General features: G+C 45.0%; 1 protein-coding gene across 5 annotated transcripts in view; it reads left to right on the plus strand.

Moving 5' to 3' along the window:
- The window catches only part of AR (androgen receptor), a 196,219-nt gene that overhangs the window by 157,008 nt on the left and 13,587 nt on the right, over positions 1 to 25,624 (plus strand). For 2 of the 5 annotated variants that reach the window (XM_074324332.1, XM_074324333.1), the window contains 5 exons: positions 1,474 to 1,761; positions 7,408 to 7,552; positions 11,354 to 11,484; positions 12,317 to 12,474; positions 13,179 to 13,232. In XM_074324332.1, the coding sequence (XP_074180433.1) occupies positions 1,474 to 1,761; positions 7,408 to 7,552; positions 11,354 to 11,484; positions 12,317 to 12,474; positions 13,179 to 13,232 (776 nt within the window). Of the gene's footprint in view, positions 1 to 1,473; positions 1,762 to 7,407; positions 7,553 to 11,353; positions 11,485 to 12,316; positions 12,475 to 13,178; positions 19,720 to 22,672; positions 24,659 to 25,624 lie in introns of those variants that run through there. The other 3 variants (XM_019716788.2, XM_074324334.1, XM_019716790.2) reach the window with 3 other exon arrangements.

Genomic DNA, 25,624 nt, shown 5'->3' on the forward strand with positions numbered 1-25,624 from the left:
GGGTTATTGTTGTTTTAAATAATGTTATTTCCATCATCATTTTTAGTGGCTGCCTCCTAGCATGTTTCCTGTTTTACAGACAGATTAGAGGCAAGGACATTCTATTATTTCTTTGACACTATTGGAGATTTTAGCCCTTCAGTTTCTCCCTGTCCCCTTTGCTAAAGAAGAAAATCAATATGTGTGTTACAGTCCATATTCACTATGGGTGTCATATCTTACAATATCTGAGTTGTTATAGTGTTCAATGTGAAATACTGCAATACCAGAAAATTCCAATTTCTTTAGCACAAGGTGGGATGATATAATTTGGTGGTGTGAGGGTGGAAAGGGACACTCATATGCCATTAAAAAAACTCATTCCCATCTGAGGCTTGATGCTTGAATTCTTAACCATTGTGAATCTTCTCTCTGCTTGATCATCTCCAATAACATACATATAAGTGCCCGACAACCTTTTCATCTATTAAAGGTGTGTGTGTGTGTGTGTGTGTGTGTGTGTGTGTGTGTGTGTGTGTAGAGAGAGAGAGAGAGAGAATTAAAATCCAAGTCACTGTACTTTTTGGTACCCCTAGGGAGCCAAAAAATAAGTCGAGTTCTTCAATAGGTCTGCCTTTCTAGTTTGTTTCCCAAGCAATGAGTTAGACGTGTTAGGCATGGACACAAGTACATCACTCTCTTGATTTAAAACATTCTGTATTTGCCTGTCACCTATAAGATAAAGACCAAACTTCTTAATATGATATCCACGTCCTTCTAAAATCAGGCCCCACTGTTGTTTTCACCTTCACAGGTAGCCATGTTACCCACACATGCAATATACACTCCCACCATACCAGTCTCTAACTGGTTCCCCCAAACACTCCCAGTGCTTTTGTTTACGCCCTTTCCATCCATCTCTGCCTGGTGAAATTCTCACAATTCTTCAAGGTCCAGGTGAAAGGCCCACTGTAAAGCATTTCCTGATCCCACCTGTGCAGAGAGATTATTGTCTTTCTCTTTTCTTAATGCCACTGTTGTAACATTTACCAGTTTGACATTTTCTAGAACTTTCTGTGGGTCTTGATTTCTCTTCTACCAGTCTAGGTTAGGACCTGTGTCACCCAGAAGAACAGGATTAACAATGAATCTCTGTGGAATGAATGAATGAATGAATGAATGAATGAATGAATGAATCATGACTACATTAGTGAATGAGTTAATTGAAGGTTCGAGGTATGAATACTGAAGGCTGCCTTTGGGGGACTGTGGAGAAAGCAAGATATGAAAGTTTGAGTTTAGTAGGAATTTGGAATGATGAGTCATTCCAACCAGTGTTAAGCTGAGCACTTGTCCTTAAGGAGTTTAGAGTCTGTGATCAAGAAGAATGCACATCCTTATTTTCTTAGCTCAGGCCACTTTTCTAACAGGGTAGCTGTGCTGCATGTTTTTGGCCACGGATAATAAATCCAAGCTTCTCTTTATTCCCAATAGCACGGAAGCTGAAGAAACTCGGTAACCTGAAACTACAGGAGGAAGGGGAGGCTTCCAGTGCCATCAGCCCCACTGAGGAGACAACCCCGAAGCTGACAGTGTCACATATTGAAGGCTACGAGTGTCAGCCCATCTTTCTGAATGTCCTGGAAGCCATTGAGCCAGGCGTGGTGTGTGCTGGACATGACAATAACCAGCCCGACTCCTTCGCAGCCTTGCTGTCTAGTCTCAACGAACTGGGTGAAAGACAGCTTGTACATGTGGTCAAATGGGCGAAGGCCTTGCCTGGTAAGGAGAAGGAAGTGGGGGCATAGGGTAAGGGAGATAAGATTTCACGGATGCTCCTATGGGCCAGGCACCATGCTCGGTCCTCTCCTGCCCATTAACTTGTGCGGTCCTCACCATTACCCTACTAGGTGAGAGAAGCGCACAATCCCCCCTTTTAAAATAAGGAAACTCAGAAGTTAAGGAGTAGAGCCGCACTATGGAGTGTCCCATCTGCCTCACATGGCACGCAGCAATCATGTTTCCATGTTCAACTCTCAGACGTGGTAAGGAAACTTCCCCATAATCCCAGATCTCATAGACATGTGCTTTATATGCCTTAAGGTGCTCTTCTACATGTGTATACACAGGCTCACCCCAAAGATCGTTTTTTGTTTGTTTGTTTTTTTAAAGTTTATTGGGGTGACAAGTGTTAGTGAAGTTACATAGATTTCAGGTGTACAATTCTGTATTACATCATCTATAAATCCCATTGTGTGTTCACCACCCAGAGTCAGTTCTCCTTCCATCACCATATATTTGATCCCCCTTTACCCTCATCTCCCACCCCCCACCCCTCACCCCCCTTACCCTCTGGTAACCACTAAACTATTGTCTGTGTCTGTGAGTTTTTGTTTCTCATTTGTTGACAAGAGAAACCAAAGATCGTTTTGAGCCTGACTGATATTCCATCTTGAATATTGACTTTAGGATCCAGACTGCGGAAACCCTTATAATACGGTAGAAAGAACGTAGGGTTGGCAATCAGAACCCTTAGATTCTAGTCTTAGTTTGGCTGGTAATTCATTGTGTAATCCCGTCCCTTTCTGGATCTCAGTTTCTCCATCTGTGTAATGTGTGAAGAGTGGTTTGAAATAAGTTGATGGTTTTTTATTTTTGCTTCAAGGAATTCTTAGTGCTCTTTAAAATACTTTAGGCATCATAGTGGGAGGAAATTTTTGGTTATACTAAAAGAAATACAAAGCATTTGTCTAACTTCTACTTGGATATCTCCAGTGATGGAGAACTCACTTCCTCCCTAGGTCATCTGTTTGAACAGGACTGATTATTAAAATATCAGAGTTCAAAGATCCTCTGTCCAAGGATTCACAAACTTTCCTTTAGCAGCCAAATCTTTTATTTCTTGAAAACATCATACACGGATACAAATGGAGCTGGTTGGTTTACAGCCAGTTCCTCTCCCTCACTGAGAAGCCTCAAGTCAGTCTTGCAGAATCTTAGGACTCCAGGGAATATGGTTTGGAAACCAGAGAAGCATAAATTCTTTAAGGGTTCTTCAAATCCTAAAACTCTATGATTCAGAGTCTTTTGCAACATCAACAACCAAACGTCTTCTTGTGGACTCAAAGATCAACCTGCCTTCTGATAATAACTGCCATTCAGGTGGAAATTTATAGTGAACAGAGCAGTTTCCTATGTATTACCTGATTTGATCCTCATAAAAATCCCATAAAGCGGGGTTTTGCCCCTATTTTTCCTTCTTTTAAAAATTCGTTTCAGGTATAGTTCCATAGCCCTGGCTTTACAGTGAGAGGCCATTTGGGTCACAGTGTGGAATACCTGCCTTCAGTGACATTTCATGTTGCTCACCATGCCCCTGTTTTGTCTTTCCAACGCATGAGACCCAGTCATAGCCAGCAGACCATTCCTAACACCTTCCTGGCTTGGGAAGCTGAGGTTGACTAGCCAGTAAGATTACTGGGAAGAAAGCCCAAGGACTCTGGCTGCATATGCACTGTGCCAAAACAGAGGGTTCACAAAGGGAGGAAAAAATACAGAAAAGGAAAAAAGAGAGAGTTGTTTGAATTCTTATCACGTATTCAGCTGGATGTCTTGATGTCATGTGTGTAACAGAGATTCCGTTTAATCTTTCCAAGCAGTTGCCAAACACCTAAATTGTTCCATTTTATGGGATACAGAAACCTTGTCATATATATGATTCCATTTAATCCTCACAGCAATCCTATGAATCATAGGGACTATAATTTCCATTTCCAATGACAAGGCTCACAAAAGTTCACTAACTTGTTCCATTTGGTTACTTAACAAGTGGAGCCAGAACTTGGGCTCACACTGTCTGCTTTCTATTCTGGTGGTCTTAGCAATAATGTGGTGCAAGTCATTTGGGCAGAAATTGTATGACAAGTAGTCACTGGCTTTCCTCAGCCCAACCCCCAGAATGGGACGTCCTCTCCTTACATTAACAGGTCTGCAAGTCAATATCAGTTCACCATCTAGCTCATCCAAGAGAATAATCTCTGACCCTAGGTCATTTAAAAGAATAGCTTCAAAACAGCCAATTACCATGTTCATAAGAACTATTGTTTATAATAGCAATAATCCCCTACAAGTTCAAGTTATTTGCTCATTCAACAAATTGAGTTCCTGTCCTGTGCCCAGATAAATTTTGTTGTAAGCTTTCTGTGGTGGTGGTGGTGATATATGTAAATTGCCTAGTATAGTAGCTGGTACGTGAATAAATGATAACTATTAAGTTGAGGGTAGGTGAGGACATACTATATGCACAATATATTTATAATCAGATGTATCTGCTTTGGAATCTTAACTATACACTAGTTGTGTGACCTTGAACAAAGCACATGCCTACATGTGCTTCTGTTTCCTCATTTAAAGGTGATAAAATAGTCTCTACCTTGCAAATTATCAACATAGTACAGTAGCTGAAACATAGTAGATGGTGGGTCATTGCAACGATGCTTGAGTGCCGAGCCACTGGTTTCACTACCATCAGTTTAAGCTACCAACAATCTTGCCTAGAAGCTAATGCCTACATGAGTCCAAAGGATGTATCATCTTCTTTGAAAACGTTGACTGTCTGGTGCACTAGAGCAGCAAATGTTTCCTACCTGGCCTTTCTTTGCATGTGTGCTCCTGGACTCGACACGAAAGTACTGGTTTTCACTGCATATTGCTAAGAAATGATGTTGATTGGATTCTACTGGGAAAACAGAGTCTCAGAGAAACTGCCTCTGCTCCTTTAACCTGTTTGGTGTGTTTCCAAACCTGAGAATGACTTCTCCATTTCTCCAGAACATTCTAACACAGTGCTAAATAGGGGTTGAGTGAGTGCGTGCTGAAGGAAACCTGTAGGCCAAAGCTACTGTTTTTTCAAGTCATCCCTTGGGAGCCAGGCTCTCTGAGCAGGCTACTTTAAAGGCTGCACATTAGAGAAGAGTTAGGTATTGTAGTCAGATAGACCTATAGGAACATTAGCTTACTACGTCGCTGACGTGTACACGGTGAATAGTCTGGAGTGCTCAGCAACTCTCACTAAGGTCTGGTAGTTAGTGTTACAGACAAACTAAGTTTCCCTTCTTTTCTTTTCTTTGTTAGCTCTCTCATCTCAGGGAGGGAAGAAAACATTCATTTTGACAGCTTCCTTGGTCCTAGTACAGCTCAGTCCTCACTGCCCGTAGGTGCCCTCACCTTTGCACACTCACCAACCAAGGCTTTCCTTGCTTTCTGTTGCCTCCCACCTCAGAGGTTCGGTGTTCAAGCTCGCAAGCCCCATCCCCAGGAGATCCTTGGATGCTCCATGCCTGGCCCCTGCTTTTTCCCTCCTACTGGAAGACCCAGTACCAGGCATGGTATCCTGGGGCTTCAGGCAGGAAATACTCTGGGGTCTGAGGTTCTGATGAATCTGTCAGCACCTCACTACAGTGAAGATAGGAGGCTCAGATCTGGGAGCCAATATTGCAGCTAAGGATGGTGATATAAGGGACTCCAGACCAGAGTCCCCGATGCCTGGTAGGCTTAGGACCTAAAGGGGGGTGCAGTGGGGTGTATGGGTGGATAAGGACCAACCAAGCAGACCAATGTGTCTGGATAATATAGACTTTAGGCCCAAGCCTAGAAGTAAGAGAAGCTCATTTCCTCAGTAGTTCTTTAGCAGTACAGTGCGAGGAACACTGGAGAGGAGAAGCAGAACACCTGTACACTAGCGCCAGTTCAGCCACAAAGAAACTAGATGACCTTGTGGAAGCCAGTCAACTTTTCTGGCTCTCAGTTGCCTTGTTGGCAAAATAAGCGTCACATTGCCTACCAGCTAGGGTTCTTGTGGAGACCGAAGGAGGTCATCAACAAGAAAGTTAGAAGCATTATCTAAACTCATGAAGGCATTGCTAATGAGGTATATAGCAAGACAAATTTTCAGATAAGTTGGGATCTGTTGGGGAGGGGAGAAACGGGGTACTGGTAGGGGATGAGCTCTGAGGCTATGCTTTAAGTATCCACCTGTTTACAGACCCCCAGGAGAACGTAGCTTTATCTGTCCTTCCCATGCAGTAGTGTGCAGTAGCATCTGGGTGACTGTTCACTGAGCTTAAAGGAGGGAATTTGGAGATCATGCCATTTTATAAATGAAAAAACTTGGAGGTCCTTAGTCCATTTAGTTAATATTTTGCAAATGCCTACTCAAATATTTGCACTGTGCTATGTACTAGGGAGGAAAAGATGAATAAGAAGGGGTGGTCCCGTCTTCTAGAAGCTCCAAGTCTGGTGGGGGACACAGACGTGTACAGAGACAAAACGCTAACACTGTGTAATGAGTGCTCTGATCAGGTGGGGCTACACGAAGTTCTGTTAGGCGACGAGTAGGAAAAGGCTTCACAGAGGAAGTAGCCTTTCTGTGAAGACTGGGATGCTTAGTGGGTGTTTATCGGCTGGAAAGCCTGGAGAGGGAGGAACACGTTGCAGGCAAAGACAACTGCCTGTGTGGAGATACACAGGCCTAAGAAAGGATGTTGTGTTCAATAAACGACGTTTTTCAGAATAGCTAGATCCCAGATTATGAGAAGACAAACGACAAGAAACTAGTCTAAGGAGGAAGGTCACACGGCACCTTTTTGTGTCTAACGATGGCATTAGGGCAGGATTGGCAGCAGAGTAGGAAACTAGCAGGGCTAGGGTACTTGCTGAACAGAAAATAGTGCAGAGAAACGAAGAAAGGGTGTCAGAGAAAAGAGGGAGCCTGAGGTGGTGTGGAGAAGCCAGTGGCTATCAAAGTATCCACCACATGCTGACGTGTAATAATACCCTGTTCCCAGGGTTCTTCGGAAGAACAAATAAGGTTACAGCTAGAAAAGAGCTTTGTAAAGTGAAAGGTGCTGTGCATGTGGGAGAAATGGTTATTACCCTGCAGCTTCAGAAAGGCATGTTGATTAAGAGCTTTGGAGTCAAACCATTTGGCTCTGGAACTTGATCTCCCAGTTACTAGCCTTATGGTCTTGGACAAGTTCCCTAACCTTTCTGTGACTCACTTTTCCTGATTCACATAATGGGAATAATAATGGTGCCTACTTTATTGCATTGTTGTGATGATTAAATGAGTTGATATAAGTAATGTGCTTAGAAAAAGGTTTATTCATTGTAAGCAGTCACTGTTAGATTATTATTTTCTTCCAACTGACAATGCCCTGGCTGCGTCCGTCATCATCTCATTTGAGTGGCTCAGTGAAGTGGAGAGGGCAAGGAATGTTATCCCCACCATAGAGTGTGTTTTGACCCTACTCCCCAACACTGATGGTTCTTGGGGCCCCTCAGAGGCTGCCTGGGAACCGAGATTGTCAGCACAGCAGAGCGCCGGCCTATCTCGGCCCTAGCTGACCATTGTCTCTTCCCCATCTCCAGGTTTCCGCAACCTGCACGTGGACGATCAGATGGCAGTCATCCAATACTCCTGGATGGGGCTTATGGTGTTTGCCATGGGCTGGCGGTCTTTCACCAATGTCAACTCCAGGATGCTCTACTTTGCCCCTGACCTGGTTTTCAATGAGTAAGTGTTCATGGGCCTAGCACGCACATAAACACAGCATCCTGGCCAGACCTGGTTGGTGGTGGTGGGGACGGTAATAGCAGTGGTGATGAGCCCTTTTCACCTATAGGTGAGGCTGTAGAGGCCCTTGCCAGCCTGCCCAATCTGAGGTGGCTGTGCCCAGCCAAAAGGCTGACCGGTATGAGGTAAGGAAGGTTGGTACTGAGGCCATCCCTTTCCCACCCCAGACCCAACCCTGGTATTTGGGCCATGTTTCTGACCTGCTTTGTAGCTTATTTAAGAAACTCACATCCAGGTCTCTCCCATTCACTGTGAGCAACATGGGGAATGGGCATAGAGACTCTAGTTGTGAGGTCTAAAGATCCTTTGGTCCCTTTGCTGCACCAAGGGCTACGGCCAGTCACCATTTATTGAGCAACTCCTTTATGCCAGGACTATACTAGATACTTTCTAAATCCTTTCTCACTGAGCCCTCATGATAATCTGATTTCCCCTTTTTATAGATAATCTTTTTTAATGGATGAGGAAAATTAAGCTTAACAAAATAAACTGCCTCACCAAGGCCACACAGCTAGTGCATGTTGGCACGGGAATTCAATGTCTATGGAATTCCCAGCTCTGATGCTGCGTCATGGTGGTTAGTAGAGGGGGAAGCAGCTCCACCACTCTCTGGCCATGTGACCTTGGCCCAGCCACTTCACTTCTCTTAAAAAGAGGCTTCATTAATACTTGCCCTACCACCAGCTCTATTTATCCTTCATGAATTTGGCCAAGAGCCCAGATTTTGAAATGATACTTTTCTCGACTAAAATCTGTTCCATTATTTCCTATATCATTGTCTATGGACAAGACCCTTAACGTCCTTGACCTTCAGTTTCCTCATCTGCTAATAAAATAGAACTTTTCAAAATGGTTTATTATGATGACTGCAATGGGAACTACTGGGTGTGAAATGCCTGGCCCACAATGGGCAAGCATGACAAAAGAGGTACCTTTGTGATACTCTCTTTCCCTAATAGTGAGAATCTTCTCTATGTCTGCTGTCTGAGGTCCCTTGATGGCATTGTGAATGGAGCTTACCAAAAAATCTTCCTAAGGACCTTGAGCTAGTCTTACCACCAAGAATCCCTTTGGTCAGGGCAGGAATTGACCTTCGCTCCCCTCCAGCCCTCCAACAGAGAAGAGCCTTAAAATAAATTCTACACGCCAGTAGTTCCTTCCAGTACAGCACTGCCATGTGGGGGAAAATAAGTGTCCCCAGTTCACCTCTTACAACCCAGCCAGCCCCGATAGCCAGAGGCTAAGAATAACCATTTGGCTTTTGGTACAACCTACTTTGTGGTTTCCTGATCCCCAGAGAGTTACCCGTGATGCCATCTTCTGGGGCAAGTTTTAAAAAGCCCCCTTCCTATTCTTCTCTCACCTCCACCCTCTTGCTGCCCCCCAGTGACTGAATCAACTTTCTGGGCCCCTGCAGCACTCTCCCCATCCAGAGCCCTAAGATCTTTGAACCTTTGCAAAGTGATCGTTGGTTATTTTCTAAATGCTCATTTCCTTCTCTGCCTCTGCATAAGTATGTGGTGCTCCACCTCAGCTTTCTGGCCCATTCTCAGGTGTCTCATTAAATGGTACCACAGGAACTCCCCACAGAGTCAGGGTTCTAGACCCATCCAGCCACAGGGCTCCTGAAACAATAGGTACTCCCTTCTTCTCATAGGAACCCACCATGGTAGAGCTCTTAGGGTCTCTAGAAACATCTAAAGCAAAGTTTCTTTAACTTTGGATATTGTTGACATTCTCGGAGGACTAATTTTTCATTGGAATATGTTTAACATCCTTGGTGCCTGCCCACTAAATACCAAATAGGATTCCAGTCACCGGGATAACCCTAACTGCCCCAATGCATTTTTAGCACCCACTAGGAAGGCAGTACTTCTCCAGTTGAAAGTCACTAATTGCTGCTAGCCTCATCAGCGTACTGATGGGGAAACTGAGGCCCAAAGAGAGAGACAAGGACTCTGAGCTAACCCATTTGCTGATCTCTCTAACACCAAACCCTGTCATCAGAGCTGCATTCTTTTTTCCTCCCTTCTTTGTGGAGAATGCATGTTGTGAGGTAATGAACTTGAACCCTAGCTGTATGACCTTGAGTAAATGATTTAACTTTCCTGAACTTCAATCTCCTCATCTGTTGAATAGTGTATAGTATCATAATGGCACCTTCCTAGTGACATTTATTGAGCACTTACTATGTGCCAGGCAGTGTGCTGAGTGTTCTCCAGTTTTCATCGCACCTCTTTTCTGCTCTCTCTTACTGCCACCTACCTCCTCTCCTCCTGAATGCCCCTCCTGCCCCTTTTTTCTACCTTCCACTCTTATCCCTTTCCTTCCTTCTAAGCCTCTCCCTGTTCTTTTTGCCCTTTCTCTCCCTTTCTTGATCCCGTCCCCTCTGAATTTGTTCCCTGCCTTTCTCCCTTTTCTCCCCATCTTCCCCCAACTTTCTCTGGCCCTGGGACCTGCAGCAGTGTTATCATAATCCTCCATGTCAGAACCATGATTTCAGTGGTAAACAGCCTGCAGTGTTGTCATCAATAGAGGTGTGTTAGTACAATAGAGACCGGAGCTGGTCCATGCCCCAGGGGCAGCATATCTTACTCAAAATTTCTCTAGGGAGAAAGAATTTGCACCAACTCTCTTCTGGTCAGTTGACTTGGGATACTACCTAAACCCTTCCTCTTGCCAGTTGAGCTCCAGCTGGAATTAAGTATTTATACACCATCTGCCTCCTTCCCTTTTTCTCTAGACCAGCCAAGAGCTCTCTGAGATGGGGTGCTGAGCTTCCATCCAGCCAGTACCAGGCCTGCTCAGCCTGTGGACTCCACTAGTGGTTTGTGAACCGAAATGTTAAACCACAGCCTTCAGGCCCAGTCTGGGGGGGGGGGGTCTCTTTGCTGAAAACCAGGAATTAGCAGGAGAATGCTGTATGCTAGAGGCTTGCGATGGCCAGTCATAGGACAGAGAGGTTGCTCCCCCTGAGAAGCTATCCAAGCCTTGGCCACTTACCTGTATAATTTGTAGGTGATAATGTGATGATCTGCTCATAAGTCACTATAATCAAAGCAGCTGACACATGTTTATAACTCCCACTGTGGTAAGGAACAGCCAGTACACGATGGTGTAGGCTCCTGTTCAGCAGGGGACACTTAGATGGGACATTCAGATACACTTCCTGGATGATTTGATAAGCATTGGAGTTTCTTTTGAAGAAATTGACAATTAGAGGGGATCCCCTTCCCTTGCAGTGTGTAAATTTCTAGTATGGGAAATGGCATTCAAGCCAACAGGCAGGGGAATTGAGAGGAGGAACTACTGCAGTCACTTGGGAATCCTGGTGTCCCAATGTTAAGAGTTGGTTTTTAAGGCCTGTCGCATAGAAATCCTCCAAGATGGGCTGGCTCTGGCTGTGTCTGGGATATTAAAACTGTACTCAGGGAGACCATGTGCCTGCCTCAGTGTGTTTATTTGGTTAGGCTTTTCTGTCCCTGTCTCAGGAAACAGAAGGGGCACAGGGGCCTGGAAATTCCATGTGCTAACCCATAGCCTGGCCAGAGAAGATGAGTAGTTATCAGGATGTCAGGATTTTTGTTTTTTTGGGGGGGAGAGAACAACCTGGTTCCCTGTCACTGAAGTACCAGTAAGAGAAACAGCAAGCTCTTCCTGGAGAATCTTGGGAGGGGAGGGCAAGCAGAGACGTGCTCTTGGGGCTTATGGTAAGCCTTCCCTCACTCATCTCCTTCTCAGGTACCGCATGCACAAGTCCCGGATGTACAGCCAGTGTGTCCGAATGAGGCACCTCTCTCAAGAATTTGGCTGGCTACAAATCACGCCCCAGGAATTCCTGTGCATGAAGGCACTGCTGCTCTTCAGCATTAGTGAGTGCTGGAGGGGTGGGGGGTGTCCCCAGGGGCACAGGGGCTTGGAGGAGCTGCTTCTTTCCTTAAAGCGTTTTCAGGGACAAACCCGCTGCTGGACATTTCCTTCTTCTTTCACCCTTGCTGTTCCACTCTCCCTTCCCATCATTTTTCCTCACAAGGACAAATTTCATGGCTAGAGACCAATCTGTTGGCTAAAACTCCACCTCCATCGGATTCCCACCTGCCCCCAGTCTCTCTTTGGGACAAAACCTCTTTGGCTGATTGTAGCAGGTCTCTGAATTTTTCCAAAGCTTCTACCATAGAAACAGGCAAGGGCCACCTTATATTTCTTGTATGGCAGAATGTGATTGCTTCCCGGAAGGAATTTCCTCTTCTGCCAACACGAGAAGGTCTATGTAAGTAATTCAGACAGGGTTTGTTTGGCAGCCAAGGGACCTTTATTTAATGTCTCTTCTAAGCAGAGTGCTGTTTTAGCCTCTGTGACTGATGGCAAAACGAGGCCAAATTGGATATTGAAAGCCATGTGTTTTAATTGTCTAAATCAGAGCTGGACTGTGGCCAACAGAAAACTGTAGGTCCTAAGAAATATGTAGATGAGAAGACTAGAAAAAGGAAAGGCTCAGTGGACTTTCTTTACTTGCTGCCTTTCAAACTGCCTTCTTGGCAGACTGGAGGCCTCAGGCATACAGACTTTAACCGCAGGAAACCAAGTAGATGATCCCCTCCCTGGGGGTGGGGGTCAAGTTTGTGGTCAGAAAAGTTGGTGCTTTATCTAATGCTCCCTCGTGGGCATGCTTTCCCTCCCCATTCTGTCTTCATCCCACATCAGTTCCAGTGGATGGGCTGAAAAATCAAAAATTCTTTGATGAACTTCGAATGAACTACATCAAGGAACTTGATCGTATCATTGCATGCAAGAGAAAAAATCCCACATCCTGCTCAAGGCGCTTCTACCAGCTCACCAAGCTCCTGGACTCTGTGCAGCCTGTAAGCAAATGATGGAGGGTCCTTTGTCAGGGAGAGCAGCCTGATAGGGCCAAGTGATAATATGTTCTCCACCTGTTGGGAGGGGCCTCGATTGCCCTCTGGCTCTGAGTGTGGTCCAGGAAGAAAACGCAATGAAGAATAAAGGAACACAGGTCACAGTGTCCCAGCTGGATGTTGAGAAGCAGGTGGAGGAGTTGAGAACGGAGCAGTTGGGACTCGGGGCAGGGGCTTAGAGCAGATAATTTCTGTGGGCAGACAAAACAGACCTGGATGTTTTCCCCATTTCCTTGAGACTTGTGTGTGTGAGTTTGTGTGTGCATGCATTTGTGTGTGTATGTGTATGAGAGCCAGAGAGAGAGAGAGAGAGAGAGAGAGAGAGAGAGGGAGGGAGAGAGAGAGAGAGAGAGAGAGAGAGAGAGAGAGAGAGAGAGAGAACACCCGCCCTATGGAAGAGGAATACTCATTCCTAAGTCAGAGAGCTTACAATGGTGTAGAAGATCTCTTGGGAGCCCTCACTGATTCCCTGGAGACCATTTAGTATGTGCGTGCGTACACACACACACACACACACACACACACACACACACACGCTAGGAGGACCAAGGAGAGGGAAGGAGGAGAAAATCAAAGGTGGTGGGACAGCCTGACAGAAACCAACTCCTTGTCAATGTGTTTTCTTTCCTCCTTCTTATTTCCCCCCACAGATTGCACGAGAGCTGCACCAGTTCACCTTTGACCTGCTAATCAAGTCCCACATGGTGAGTGTGGACTTTCCAGAAATGATGGCAGAGATCATCTCTGTGCAAGTGCCCAAGATCCTTTCTGGGAAAGTCAAGCCCATCTATTTCCACACACAGTGAAGCTTTGGAAGCCCCCATTTCCTCACCGCACCCCACTCCCCTGTCAGATATCTTCTGCCTGTTAGAACTCTCCACAACTTCTCTGCTGTGCCTTGGGGAATTCCCTCTATCAATGCAGTCTGTCACGAAGATGTTCCTGAGTCCTCGATGCTGGGCTTTTCTCTCTCTTCCTCCCCTTTTCCATCCCCCACTGACCCTCCCACGGCACTTTCAGACTCTGCTCCCACCATGGCTCTTCTCTGTGTTTTGAATGGTGGTGTATTCCTTTAAATCTGTGGTGATCCTCATGTGGCCCACTGTCAAGTTGTGCTTGTTTATAGCGCTGTGCTGTGTGCCAGCCACACAAACGTTTACTCACCTAATGCCACGTGAAGTTCGCAGAACTAAGAGTATCTGGGAAAGCAAAATCAACAACAACAACCCAAAAAAAACCTTGCTAGAATATTTTTCCTGTCAAAACTACAAACCCAAATCCCCAAAGAGGCTGACAGTGACTAGAATAAGGTGAACATTACAAGCCCATGGGGAGTCACTGCTTTTTGCCCAAACCCTCCCTACTCAGGAGACTTATTTTCTGCCGATGGCTATTGGCATTAGAGGGCACGGTAACCCCAGAGCTGAGTTAGTGGTAGAGACAGGTTTAAGAGAGAACAAAGAGGACAGATGGGTGACCAGTACCTGTCCATGGCCTTGGCTCCTGAGGGCTAGACTGCTCAAGTGCAGTGCGATTCATTGTGCTCAAATGTGCTTCTTGTTTAAAAACTTGTCGACATGTGAATGCATGCCCCTGCCCCCAGTCTCCTCTCTTTCTCACCCTCTGCCTCCACCCTCATATTGACTTTCAGTAGCTTTTCTAAGAACTTGGAACTGAATGTTCCCTTTAGCCAAAACTTGGCCCTGTCCACTGAAGTCAAACCATCAAGGAGAGGTGAGATCTGACCTTTTGGAAGGCCCCATTCGAATCCAGGTCAGCTTTCCCATTTGTGGACCAGGGAGGAGCCTAGGGCTGGAATGAGAGGAAAAAGGAAGTGATGGCTTGGCTGTTGTGCTTGGAATACTGAAGAATGGGTTCCTCTTGCACCTACCTTTAAAACACATGAATGTTTTCAACCTGACTCCATGCAGCTGCAAGTTTCCTCCACCCTCCCTTCAGTGTTTTCTGGGCCTGAACTTCAGCACACTGCATTATGGTGGTGAAGCTTCCACTTCTCTGGGCTTGTTCACAGACTCTGCTAAGAGCCCCCACCGCCAAGGAGGCTAGCAAGCCACCAGAGTTAGCATCTATCTCCAGATGCCAGAGGCTCAAAGACTTCTTGCCAAATGTCTCTCATCAGCTACCAGATCTCTGGAGCCCTCAGAGAAACAGGAAAGAAGGTATCAATGGATTGGACAAGCTGGGCGTCTTGCCCTTGTCCCCCAGAGATGGTACCTTCCCACCAAGTGGAGAATTGCCAACTTCCTCCTTCAGAGCAGTGAAAGGGGCTATCCAGATTATGGTTGAAGAGAAAACTCAATGACCAGGCTGAGAAGAATGAAGGCACTCAAACCAGAAACCCTGGAAGTGCTCTCCTTGCCACCCAGCACATCCGCTTGCGGAAGTCATGGCAACTAGAGAGCAGAAACCAAGAGGACACTCTGACGACCAAATTAAAGTCTTCAGAGGCAAAGTGTAAAGCCAGACGGGTGCTGTCTGGTGACATCACTCCTCCTCCTCTGCTGCTGATTCTGGGTTCCTTGGTTGCTGCCTCTCTGTCAGAGGGAAGCTGAAACATTGAGACTATAGAACCATGGTCTCCTTTGGAAAGGTGTGGGTGGTGTGGCTCTCATGGGCTGCCACCCACGAACTCACGGTGTGTTCCTGGGACACTGGTTTCATGCAGTCCTTTGGCACACCTCTGTTCTGTTGACATTGTCCCCCAACTCCAAGTGCAGGGGGGATGTCCACCTACTTTCTCATCTTGGCCTCTGCCTCCTCACTTAGCTCTTAAATTCATCAGCTGAACTCAAGAAATTAGGAGCCAGTCACCAAGCTGCCCATTTCAGTTGGTTCACTTTACTTGTTGAGAAGATAACTTTCTGAGTGACATGATATGATCTACATGGGTTTCCTCCCCTGATTTCGGTGTTGATATTAATAGCCAAATGAACTTGCAAAACAGCTTCTTTAAATAACAAGGGAAACAGGAACCTAAGTTGGGCAATACACCAATCCAAGACTGCTGGAGAAAACTAAAGCTGACAGGTTCTCTTGCTGGGGTAGGCTAGCTAAATTCTGGTTGTCTTTGTTATGACACCATTTGGTTTATATAAGCTCATAGGATCACTTTTAGCTGTTTTAAACAGAAAAAAAAAAAATCCACCATCTTTTTCAGTTAAACTAGGTTACATTTAAATAGTTCCTTTACATACATTTTGAAATGATTTTCATCTTTTGTAGTACATGGATTCGATTATATTCTAATGCCCCTCCTTGTAAAGACTAGAGGCTCTCCTTTCCATTTCTCTGACTATCACATTTTTCATCTTTATGGATTTCCCAATTGTGACTCCTGTCATTATGAATATATATGTTTTTCATTTGTGAAAGCCAAAAATCAGTGTAATTGAAAGCAGCAGCAACTGGATTACTCCAAATTTCTGAATGACAAGACAAGGGGAAAGAAAACAGCCTAAACAAGGCCTACTGTTTTTGCAATGGGGTTTCTATGAGCAAAAATATTTTAGCTTGGATTTGTTCTCCTACAGATGAAAGGGCCACGGGTGTTCCGGCCAATGTAATTGACAGAAGTCTCATTTTGCATGCACTTCACTCTGCTCTAGAAACAGAGTTGACGTGACTCGTACACTGTGCTCACCCGTAAAGGATCAGCCACCCGACCTGTGCACCCGTGAACTGGAAGATGACCGTCACTGACAGACAAGGCACGGGGGCTATCCCCAAAGGCATCCACAGTGTTCGATGGAAATGGAGGGTGAGGAAGAGAAAAAGACGGAGCACCAGGGAAAAGGTCCCATCTGTGGGGGCTGCAGACAGCTGCCAGGATCACAAAGTCTGTGCTCAAAGAAAAGAGTCCTGTGGCCATTTCGGCTCTGTTTCATTGGGCAGCTCACCCAGGCCTGGCCTCTGAGCAGAAATGGGGAGTGGGTTCTCTGATCAAAGCTTTTCTATGCCACAAACCATATTATTGTCCTCGGAGAGTTCATTTTTTTTTTTTTTAAATGAGAAAGGGATCTTTTGAAGGATTCTGCCACATATCTTTGAAGAAGAAAATCAGTAATACATATATATTTTATATATGTTCACTGGCACTAAAAAAGAAAAAAAAGAAAAAAATTGCTTCATTCTGTCCTTGTGTGCTTTGGGTAGTTGCTGAGGGTTGAGAAATAATTTGCTGATACTAGAGTCCCTCTCTGCCCATAGTTTATCTCTAAATGCGTATATGCATATATAACGAGAACTCTGTTTGTACTTTTAAGAGAAAGGAGGCCCACCCTCACCATGATACTGATATTATACAAATGATGTAACTTTGAGCGTCAAGCAGCTTGTTTGTTTCCTGAAGGCACAGCACAGATATGGCCTTGCCCTCTTTTCTCCTCACATATTTGCCAGGGAGCACAAGCCCAAGCCACTCCCTCTACCCTTCCTGACCCTGTGCCAGGGTTGCACTTCGTGAGACTCTCTCCCGAGAACTCAGTAACTATCCCCGCATGGTCCGTGCATGGCAAACGGAAGACAAGAGGCTGACCAGTGATTATCTTGTGCCAGTCGCCCAGATGAGAGGGCACTGAGCCAAGGGAGTGGCCTTCATGCTCGGCCCCCGAAAGGGAGTCATGGGAATCAGGAATGCTAAAGCACAGAATCAAATCCCAAACTGAAAGCCACAATAAGCCATTTAGCATGTGCAATTTCTTTTAAAAGGAAGTTGCTACCCCTGCTGCCTTTTACAGGCAGTTCTATTCTCATACCTAATCTCTTTGAAATTTTTGAAAGATGTTTTTAAAAAGACAAAGACATGAGAGCATCACATTATATAACCAAAGATTACATTGTATCTGCTAAGATACCAAATTTTTTTAAGGGCAGGGAGGGAGTAAACAGTGCCTCTTTGGTAAGCTATCCAAAGACAGACTAAAGGACTTCACTGGTGAGTGACTTATAAGAGTTTTGTGAGTTCCCCCACCCCCACAATATGCGTATAGAAGACTGGGAGATAATTTTGACAAAACATGAGATTATGGGTCCTTCACTGAATGGTTTTATACGCAGAACTAGCTTTCCTTTTCTCTAGTAGTTGTTGAGCACCTTTTTGAAGATCCATCATCGCATGGTTGGACATGGAGCTGTCTCGGCCCCTGTGTTTGCTAGTGCCCATGTTAGCTTAGCTGAAGATGTGAGGCCCTTGCTGAGGAAGGCCTAGCTTTTGCACTAGAGGGACAGCAGGCAGAAATCCTCATTTCTGCCCACTTTGGAAGACACAAAAAGTTCTCTGCAGTTCAAGGCAGAAGGTTGAAATATACTGTAAATGAGTATTTGTATCCATGTTTCAAAATTTAATTATAATACCTATATCTATCTATATCTAAATACTGATAGATATAGATAGATAAATAGATAGATAGATTAGATTAGATGTAATGTGTTTTGATAGCTTTACCTTTCTCTGCACCTTTATATTTGGCTCCAGGTCATAATTAATACTATGTTCTTGTGAGAGAGGCTGCACTTACATTTTAGAAGCTCTCTCAGAACATAAGACACCCGGGTTGATCAGATAACTAAGAGATCACTGCCCCTATTGGGGCCTGACCCACAGGCCTTGCAAAGGAGCAGAGGGGAAAAATCGGTAGGGTACAGGATGTATTGCACTTTACTAGCCTGAGACTGATGAATGTTTAAAGGGTGATGAAAACCCATTGGAACCCACTGGGCTTTACTATATGGATGGCCCAGACTTGGGGCCAAAGGCTCACCCAAATGATTGGCCAGTGGCCCCCTAATGGGACCTGAGCAGTTAGAAGAAGGAAGGACATTTTTTGTTCTTCTCCATCCTTGTGAGAAAAGGGTAGTTGACTGCACTTGGGAACCTGGAGCAAGAGCTCCATCTTTCACATAATTAACTCACCTGAGATAGAGGTCTCTTGCTACTGGGTGTCTGTGTGCTTTAATTCTGATTTTGGATATGTTCTGTAAAGGTTTTGACAATGAAAATGTGTTTTTCTCTGTTAAAAATTTGTCAGTGTACTAGAAGTAGTATCTCTATAGGTACAGGTCCATGTCTGCCCACAGGCAGGGGTGTTTTCTTCGATTAAGAGATTGACACTGGGGTCTGTTGCCCAGAGCCTCCCAACTCTCAACCATTTCTAGGTGAAAGCAGAAAAATCCACCCTATTCACTCCTCTTCAGACACTTCAACTGAGGTACCAAAACCTTTGGAATGTTCCCACTCTTCCAGAATGAGTGGTATTTGAATTTAGCAGGTAGAGTTGTCAAGAATGTAACAACACCCTTTGACTCAGCTTCAATATATCCCCATTTGATTTGGCCAGACAGTAAGTAATAGGCATTGATTGGTTTCCAGCACCAATTCAGTATAGCAGGGCTGCTGGTTCCCTTCCTTATCCCCCATGTCTCTTGGCCTTTCATGGAATTAAATGAAAAGCTAGGAACTGAATGGCCCTTGTGTTCCAAAGCTGTCCTCCCATGCACACTGAACAAGGCTGCCATATAGCTGCAGATTCCACCGGCTACTGAAGACTAGACCATACACAAAGCCCAAAGGAAAGAAAATTCTGAAATGTTGCTGCTCGTCTGCTGGTGCCATCCCTGGCTGATGCTTCACATGGGAGACTGTATTTCCTGTACAGCAGACATGCCAAGTCCCCAGTCTCTCCTGACCTCAGCCCTTGGTGCTAACTGTTCAGCAGTGAAGTGCCTGTGGGGTTGTCCTATCCCATAAGCATTCAGGTGCTGAGAGGAGTCACCACTGGGACCGCCCAAGACAGAAAAGAGTCCCCTCGCCACTCAGTTGACACCTTTCTGCTTTCCCCTAGACTGGAACATTGATTAGGGAGTGCCTCGCACATGACATTCTTCTGCTGTCCTTGAGATTAATTTGGCAGCAGGAGAGAGCAGACTGTCTAACCAGATGTAAGAATTAATTTTGACGTTGAGGGAAAAAGAAAGAAACAGCATCATATAAAGATTGTGTAAAAGAAACATTCATTTTGCTTGAAACTTCTTACTATGGGGCTTCAGTTCTCACAGCGGCACTTGGCCCCCAATGGGCAGCAGGAGCAGCCCCAAGCGCTAGTGTTCTGTTCTCTTTTTGTAATCTTGGAATCTTGTGTTGCTCTAAATATAATTAAAAATGGCAGAAACTTGTTTGTTGGCCTACATGTGTGACTCTGTGTTTGTCTCTTGTCTCTGCTTTCAGAAATGTCAACCATTGTATAAAATATTGGCTTGCTGGTCTGCCAGCTCAAACTTGGCCCCAGCCCCTGTTGTGGCTGCAGGCTCAAGTTATTGTTAACAAAGAGACTCGAGAAAAAGCTGCTAATGTCCTCTTATCACTGTTGTTAATTTGTTAAAACATAAAACAATCTGAAATTTCAGATGAATGTCATCAGAGTTCTTTTAATTAGCTATTTTTATTGGCTGTCTTTATTGCAGTCAAGAGTTGGTATTATGCCCAGTGGCCTTTTATCCTACTTTGGTTTTCATATATTTTTACGAATCTTTGCACAGGGGTTATAAATTTGACCTGTGTTGGCCTTAGCATAGGTTGACCTGGGACAACCAAAATATCAAAGGGTCTGGGCTGGAAAGCACAGATGGACACTGGCAGCCCGTTACAACCTCTCATCAGAAACCCTGAGCTTGTCAACCAGGAGAAGGCCACACAAAACCCAGCTGTCCATCCTCATCCTTATGGGACCATAAAATCGGTGGGGGCTTCACTGCCCAGGTCTTGTCAAGCTTCCAATAAGGAATGGGCATGTTCACATGTTCACTGTTTTTCAGGGGCTGTATCGTCCTTGACCACCCAGGTAAAAATCTAGCCAGCCTTCTTCTGGGTTTGCAAAAGTTCAAGCAAGTTCCCCTCCTTATGAGATCCCCAAAGGAATTTCTGGGCTTGAGATATAGGCCCTCACTGGGGTGTGACAGATGCATTAAGGAATAATGTGAATGCTCTCTTTGCCTCAGTGTCCTCACCTATAATAGGGGTTATCCCAGCATCTCTCTACTCTAGCAGGGTGGGGATTCAGTAAGAATGTATGTGATGCAGCCGGTGGGCTTACTTCTCTGGCTTTGCTCCTTGTTTGAATGCCAGAAGCCTGAAGAGGTTTCCCACATTGAGCCACATTTGTCACTGACCACCTCAGAGTGCATGCATTTCTCAAAATTTTCCTGAGAACAGTGCTTGATGAGCAGAAGAAAGAAGAGATGCATGGGATATGTGTTTGTGTGCGTCAGTGAGAGAGAGAGAATATGTATATTTGTGGGGCTCCCGAAGAGTCCCTATGACCACCATCACTTAAGATTCTCCTCTCTTGGACTCACAGAAACTTACTGAATAGCCAGCCACCTTACTTGGTTTCATTTACCACTCAGCTCCCGCCTGAAGTGACAAGGTAGATAGCACTCACCATAGATTGTCTAAGGAATAGCAAAGCACACACGTCAGGGAGACAAGGACACCTAGTGGATTAAATAGAGCCTGGAGGCAGAGGTCCTGTATGTGAATTGCGTGTGGGCCATATAGCTAGTGCGTAGCTACGATTCTGGCCTGCTGCTATGATACTGGGCAAGCCCTTTCCTGGCCCTTAGTTTTCTCATCTATAAAATGAGTGTGTCTGAAGACATGGAATAGGACTAGATGAGATGGGGAGCCCCTTCTAATGAGGACACCATAGTTTCTGCAAACAGCAATACCTTTCTGAATCATCACAACAAGGGAAAAGGAAGGGCCTTTTTTTTATCCCTAGAACATGTAGTTTTGAAACTAGAATCCCCAGGTTTGTACTCTACGAAAATTTACTGGACACCTGGGGGGCAGGGGGTCCAAACAACAATTGAGTCCTGTGTAATAGATACTATCAACCCCTTGATGGATGGGGAAAAGGTGCAAAAGTGAAACAATTTGTTTATCATTTAGATGCTCTCATAAATAGAAGAGATAAATAAGAGTTTAATAAGTCACGGTCCATGCTTTCAGTGAGTTTACAGTGTAGTAAATGCCTTAGGCCAGGCCGTTCGTGAACTTCAACGTATCACATCCATCCCCAACCCTCCCACATCCATCCTGCTGATAATCTAGGGCTAACCTTTGATTTATAATCACTGCCTTTTAGAACGAGAATGGATCTTATCATTTAGCCCAAACGTCTCATTCTTCACATGAGGAAGCCAGGCCAAAAAACGTATTCAATGTTCTGGTGAATTAGGACCTGTAGCAAGGGACTGGCCCTGGAACACCCAGCTCACGGCCCCTCTATGCACCTGCAGGCATCATGCCCTAGGGGCAGAGTACACAGAAATTCTCCCATTCCCTTGCACACTGGTTCAGAGCCCTGGTAAGAGAGCATCCATTTCACCCCTGTGGTTTCCATTATACAGCCCAAGGAGCTCTACTCAGAACACCACCTACTTCACCGACCACGCACTCCCAGAGGTTCTGTTTTTCACTTTTTTTTACTCCACTGCAAGGGAAGTTGACAGATGGAGAGAACTACTGGGGGAGATAGAGTAGGGAGTGCAGAAGAAATGAGAAACATTTAAAAGACACACTGAAGTGTAGAACCCTAACTGAGCTAACGGGCAAGTGCACGATTCCAATCTTCAAATTCTCCTGCCACCCTTTTGTGTTTGTTTGGTTGGTTGGTTGGTTAGCTGGTTGGTCTTCCTTTCAGACCACAACTCCCCCTCTTTGCTCAACTTCTTTCCCAGGGTGCTTCAAGCAAGGAGAAGACTATTTGGGGAATTTGATCTGACTGCCAACCAGCAAGACTATACCAAATAAACTGACTTAAGCCAGACTCTATGTAAACATTCCCCTCATCCCTATTGGGCCACTTCAAATCTCAGACCAGAAAACAGGCCAACAGAGCAGGCAGTTTCTCTGAGAGGCACGTCACCTGCCACCTGGGCAGTGACACTTGTCCCCAAAGGAAGCAAGCACTCTTGATGCTTACACACAGTGCCAAGAGTGGATAAAGTCAAGGTTGAACTAATCTTGGGGGAAAACCCCACTACTTCAAAAGACTGCAGGGACACTTCATATGGGCGCAATATCCATTCATCCCCTCATTAATTTGTTTTTCCATTTATTCAACAGGTATTTATTTCTGAGACCACTGTGTATCCTACACAGGATCAAGACAGACATGGTCTCTGTACTCACGGAGCTTCCAGTCTAATGAGAGAGACAAAGAGACAGACAATTGTAATATAATGTAATAGGTGCTCTGGTAAAGGAAGTTCAAGGTTTTGTTGAGGTGCAGAAGAAAGATACCTCACCTAGTCTACTGGGAAGATCAAGGAAGGCTTCTTAGAGAAGTCTACGCTGTGACCCAAGTTGAGTAAAGATGGGGCTGTGCTGAGGAGAAAGGCATTCTTTTTTAAGCAAGACACTACAAACAGTTCAGCCTGAGGGAAATGTTTGAAGAAGGGTGTGGCTGTGAGAGACTAGGGTACAGAAGGAGGCACAAGCAAAGCCAGTGAGGGCCTATGTGTCATACTAAAGAGTTTGGCCTTTATTCCAAAGTTAAAGTGGAACAATAGAAATCCTTGCCAGCATTTCAATTCCCAAACACATGATCTCATCTGAACTTCATAACGCCCTGAAGAGGTAGGCAGGTCAGGGATCAAGCCCATTTTGCAGATAAGAAAACTGAGGCTCAGCATGGTGAAGTGAGTGACCCAAAGGCAGCTCCTGAATAATTAATAGCCTTAAGTCTAAACTGGAAACCCTGAATCTCCTGATTTCCAGTCTCAGGTTTCTCACGTTAGACCAATCGATCAGACCTCAGGATCTGGAACAATTCTTGGGATGTGTTCAAGGGTCTCTGTGGTGACAGCAAGTATTGTCTACTACACCACCTGTGCCTGCCATGGCCTTCTTAAGGTGACACTCACTAGCACAAGGTTCCTAGATGGCAAACAGCGCAGCCCAGAGAGGAAGAGGAGCATCATCTTAAGGATAACTCAAAAAGTGATAACCCCAATTAGTCTAGCACCCATCTGACACTATACAAAGTTATTATAACATTAGTGACTATATTCCCCTACTTGGCTTCACATCCCCGTGACTATTTTGTAACTACTAATTTGTGCTTCCTAATCCCTTCACCATTGTCAACCATCCCCCCAACCACCCTCCCATCTAGCAACCATCAGTTTGTTCTCCAAACCTATGAGTCTATTTGTGTTTTATTTGCTTATTCTGTTCGTTAGATTCCATATATAAGTGAGATCATATGGTATTTGTCTTTCTCTGCCTGACTTATTTCACTTAGTATGATATACTCTAGGTCCATCCATGTTGTCGCAAATGGTAAGATGTCATTCTTTTTTATGGCAGAGTAACATTCCATTGTGTATATGTATCCCATCTTCTTTATCCAATTGTCTATTGAAGGGCATTCTGGTTGTTTCCATATCTTGGCTATTGTAAATAGTGCTGCAGTGAACATAGGGGTGCATATATCTTTTTGAATTAGTGTTTTGAATTGCTTTATATAAACACCCAGGAGTGGAATTACTGGGTCATAAGGGAGTTCTATTTTTAATACTTTGAGTAACCTCCATACTGTTTTCCACAGTGGCTGTGCCAATTTGCAATTCCACCAACAGTGCACAAGGGTTCCCTTTTCTCCACACCCTCGTCAACACTTGTTGTTTGTTGATTTATTGATGATGGCTATTCTGACAGGTGTGAGGTGATATCTCATTGTGGTTTTAATTTGCACTTCTCTAATGATTAGTGACATTGAGCATCTTTTCATATGTCTATTGGCCATCTGTATGCCCTCTTTGGAGAAATGTTTCTTCTGGTCCTTTCCCCACTTTTTAATTAGACGGTTTGTTTTTTTGGTGTTGAGTTGTATGAGTTCTTTATAAATTTTGGATATTAACCTGTTATCAGATATATCATTGTCAAATATCTTCTCCCATTCAGTAGGATATTTTTGCATTTTGTTGATAGTTTCCTTTGCTATGCAAAAACTTTTAGCTTCATGTAGTCCCATTTGTGTATTTTTTCTTTTGTTCCCTTGCCTGAGGAGATATATCACTAAAAATATTACTAAGGGTAATGTCAGAGAGTTTAACTTCCTCTATTTTCTCCTAGGAGTTTTATAGTTTCAGGTCTTACATTTAAGTCTTCAATCCATTCTGAGTTTATTCTTGTATATGGTGTAAGAAAGTGGTCCAGTTTCAATATTTTGCACATATCTGTCCAATTTCCCAGCACCACTTATTGAATAGACTGTCTTTAACCTAATGTATATTCTTCTTTTTTTAATTTTTTGGTTTAATTGGGAACAGTGTGTTTCTACAGGGCCCATCAGCTCCAAGTCATTGTCCTTCAATTTAGTTGTGGAGGGCGCAGCTCAGCTCCAAGTCCAATCGCCATTTTCAATCTTAGTTGCAGGGGGCGCAGCCCACCATCCCATGTGGGAATCGAACCGGCAACCCTGTTGTTCAGAGCTCACGCTCTAACCAACTGAGCCATCAGGCCGCCCAACCCAATGCGGTATGGAGAGCAGGGACCCAAGGCAGCATGCGCATGAGCCCATGTCTCAATCAGCAGCCTGTGGCTCAGGAAAGGGCCTGACAGTCAGGCCTCTCCATGGCGATGCTGCTCAAGCAGTGTGGAGAACTGCGACCCACGGCAGCTTGCTGATTCCACCAGACCAATGCAGTCCTGAACCTGACCCTCTGTGGAAGGGCTTCACCCAGAGTAAATGGCACCCTCCTGTACAACACTCGTGTGTAAGCTCCACACTATGGGAACAATGGTCCCAAAACCTCCAGCTCTCGTGCCACGGGTGTTCAGTTCAGTCATTCCCCTTGGGCTCCTGGGCCGCCACCTGCTGAGTCACTCCCTCCGCCAGGGACCAGGTGAGTGCTCACCAGTGAGCGAGTCCATGTGCCAGCTCCACAGGAGGGTGACTGGGTCTCTAGTCACCCTCTGCCCCACCAAGTTGAGTAAAGAGAGTCCTCACTGATTTCTACTGCCAGCTGTCGTGGAACTCCCCTTCCCGGCAGAGGAACTCTGGGCTGGGGA

Source organism: Rhinolophus sinicus, chromosome X (genome assembly GCF_036562045.2).
Source record: "Rhinolophus sinicus isolate RSC01 chromosome X, ASM3656204v1, whole genome shotgun sequence".
NCBI lineage: Eukaryota > Metazoa > Chordata > Mammalia > Chiroptera > Rhinolophidae > Rhinolophus > Rhinolophus sinicus.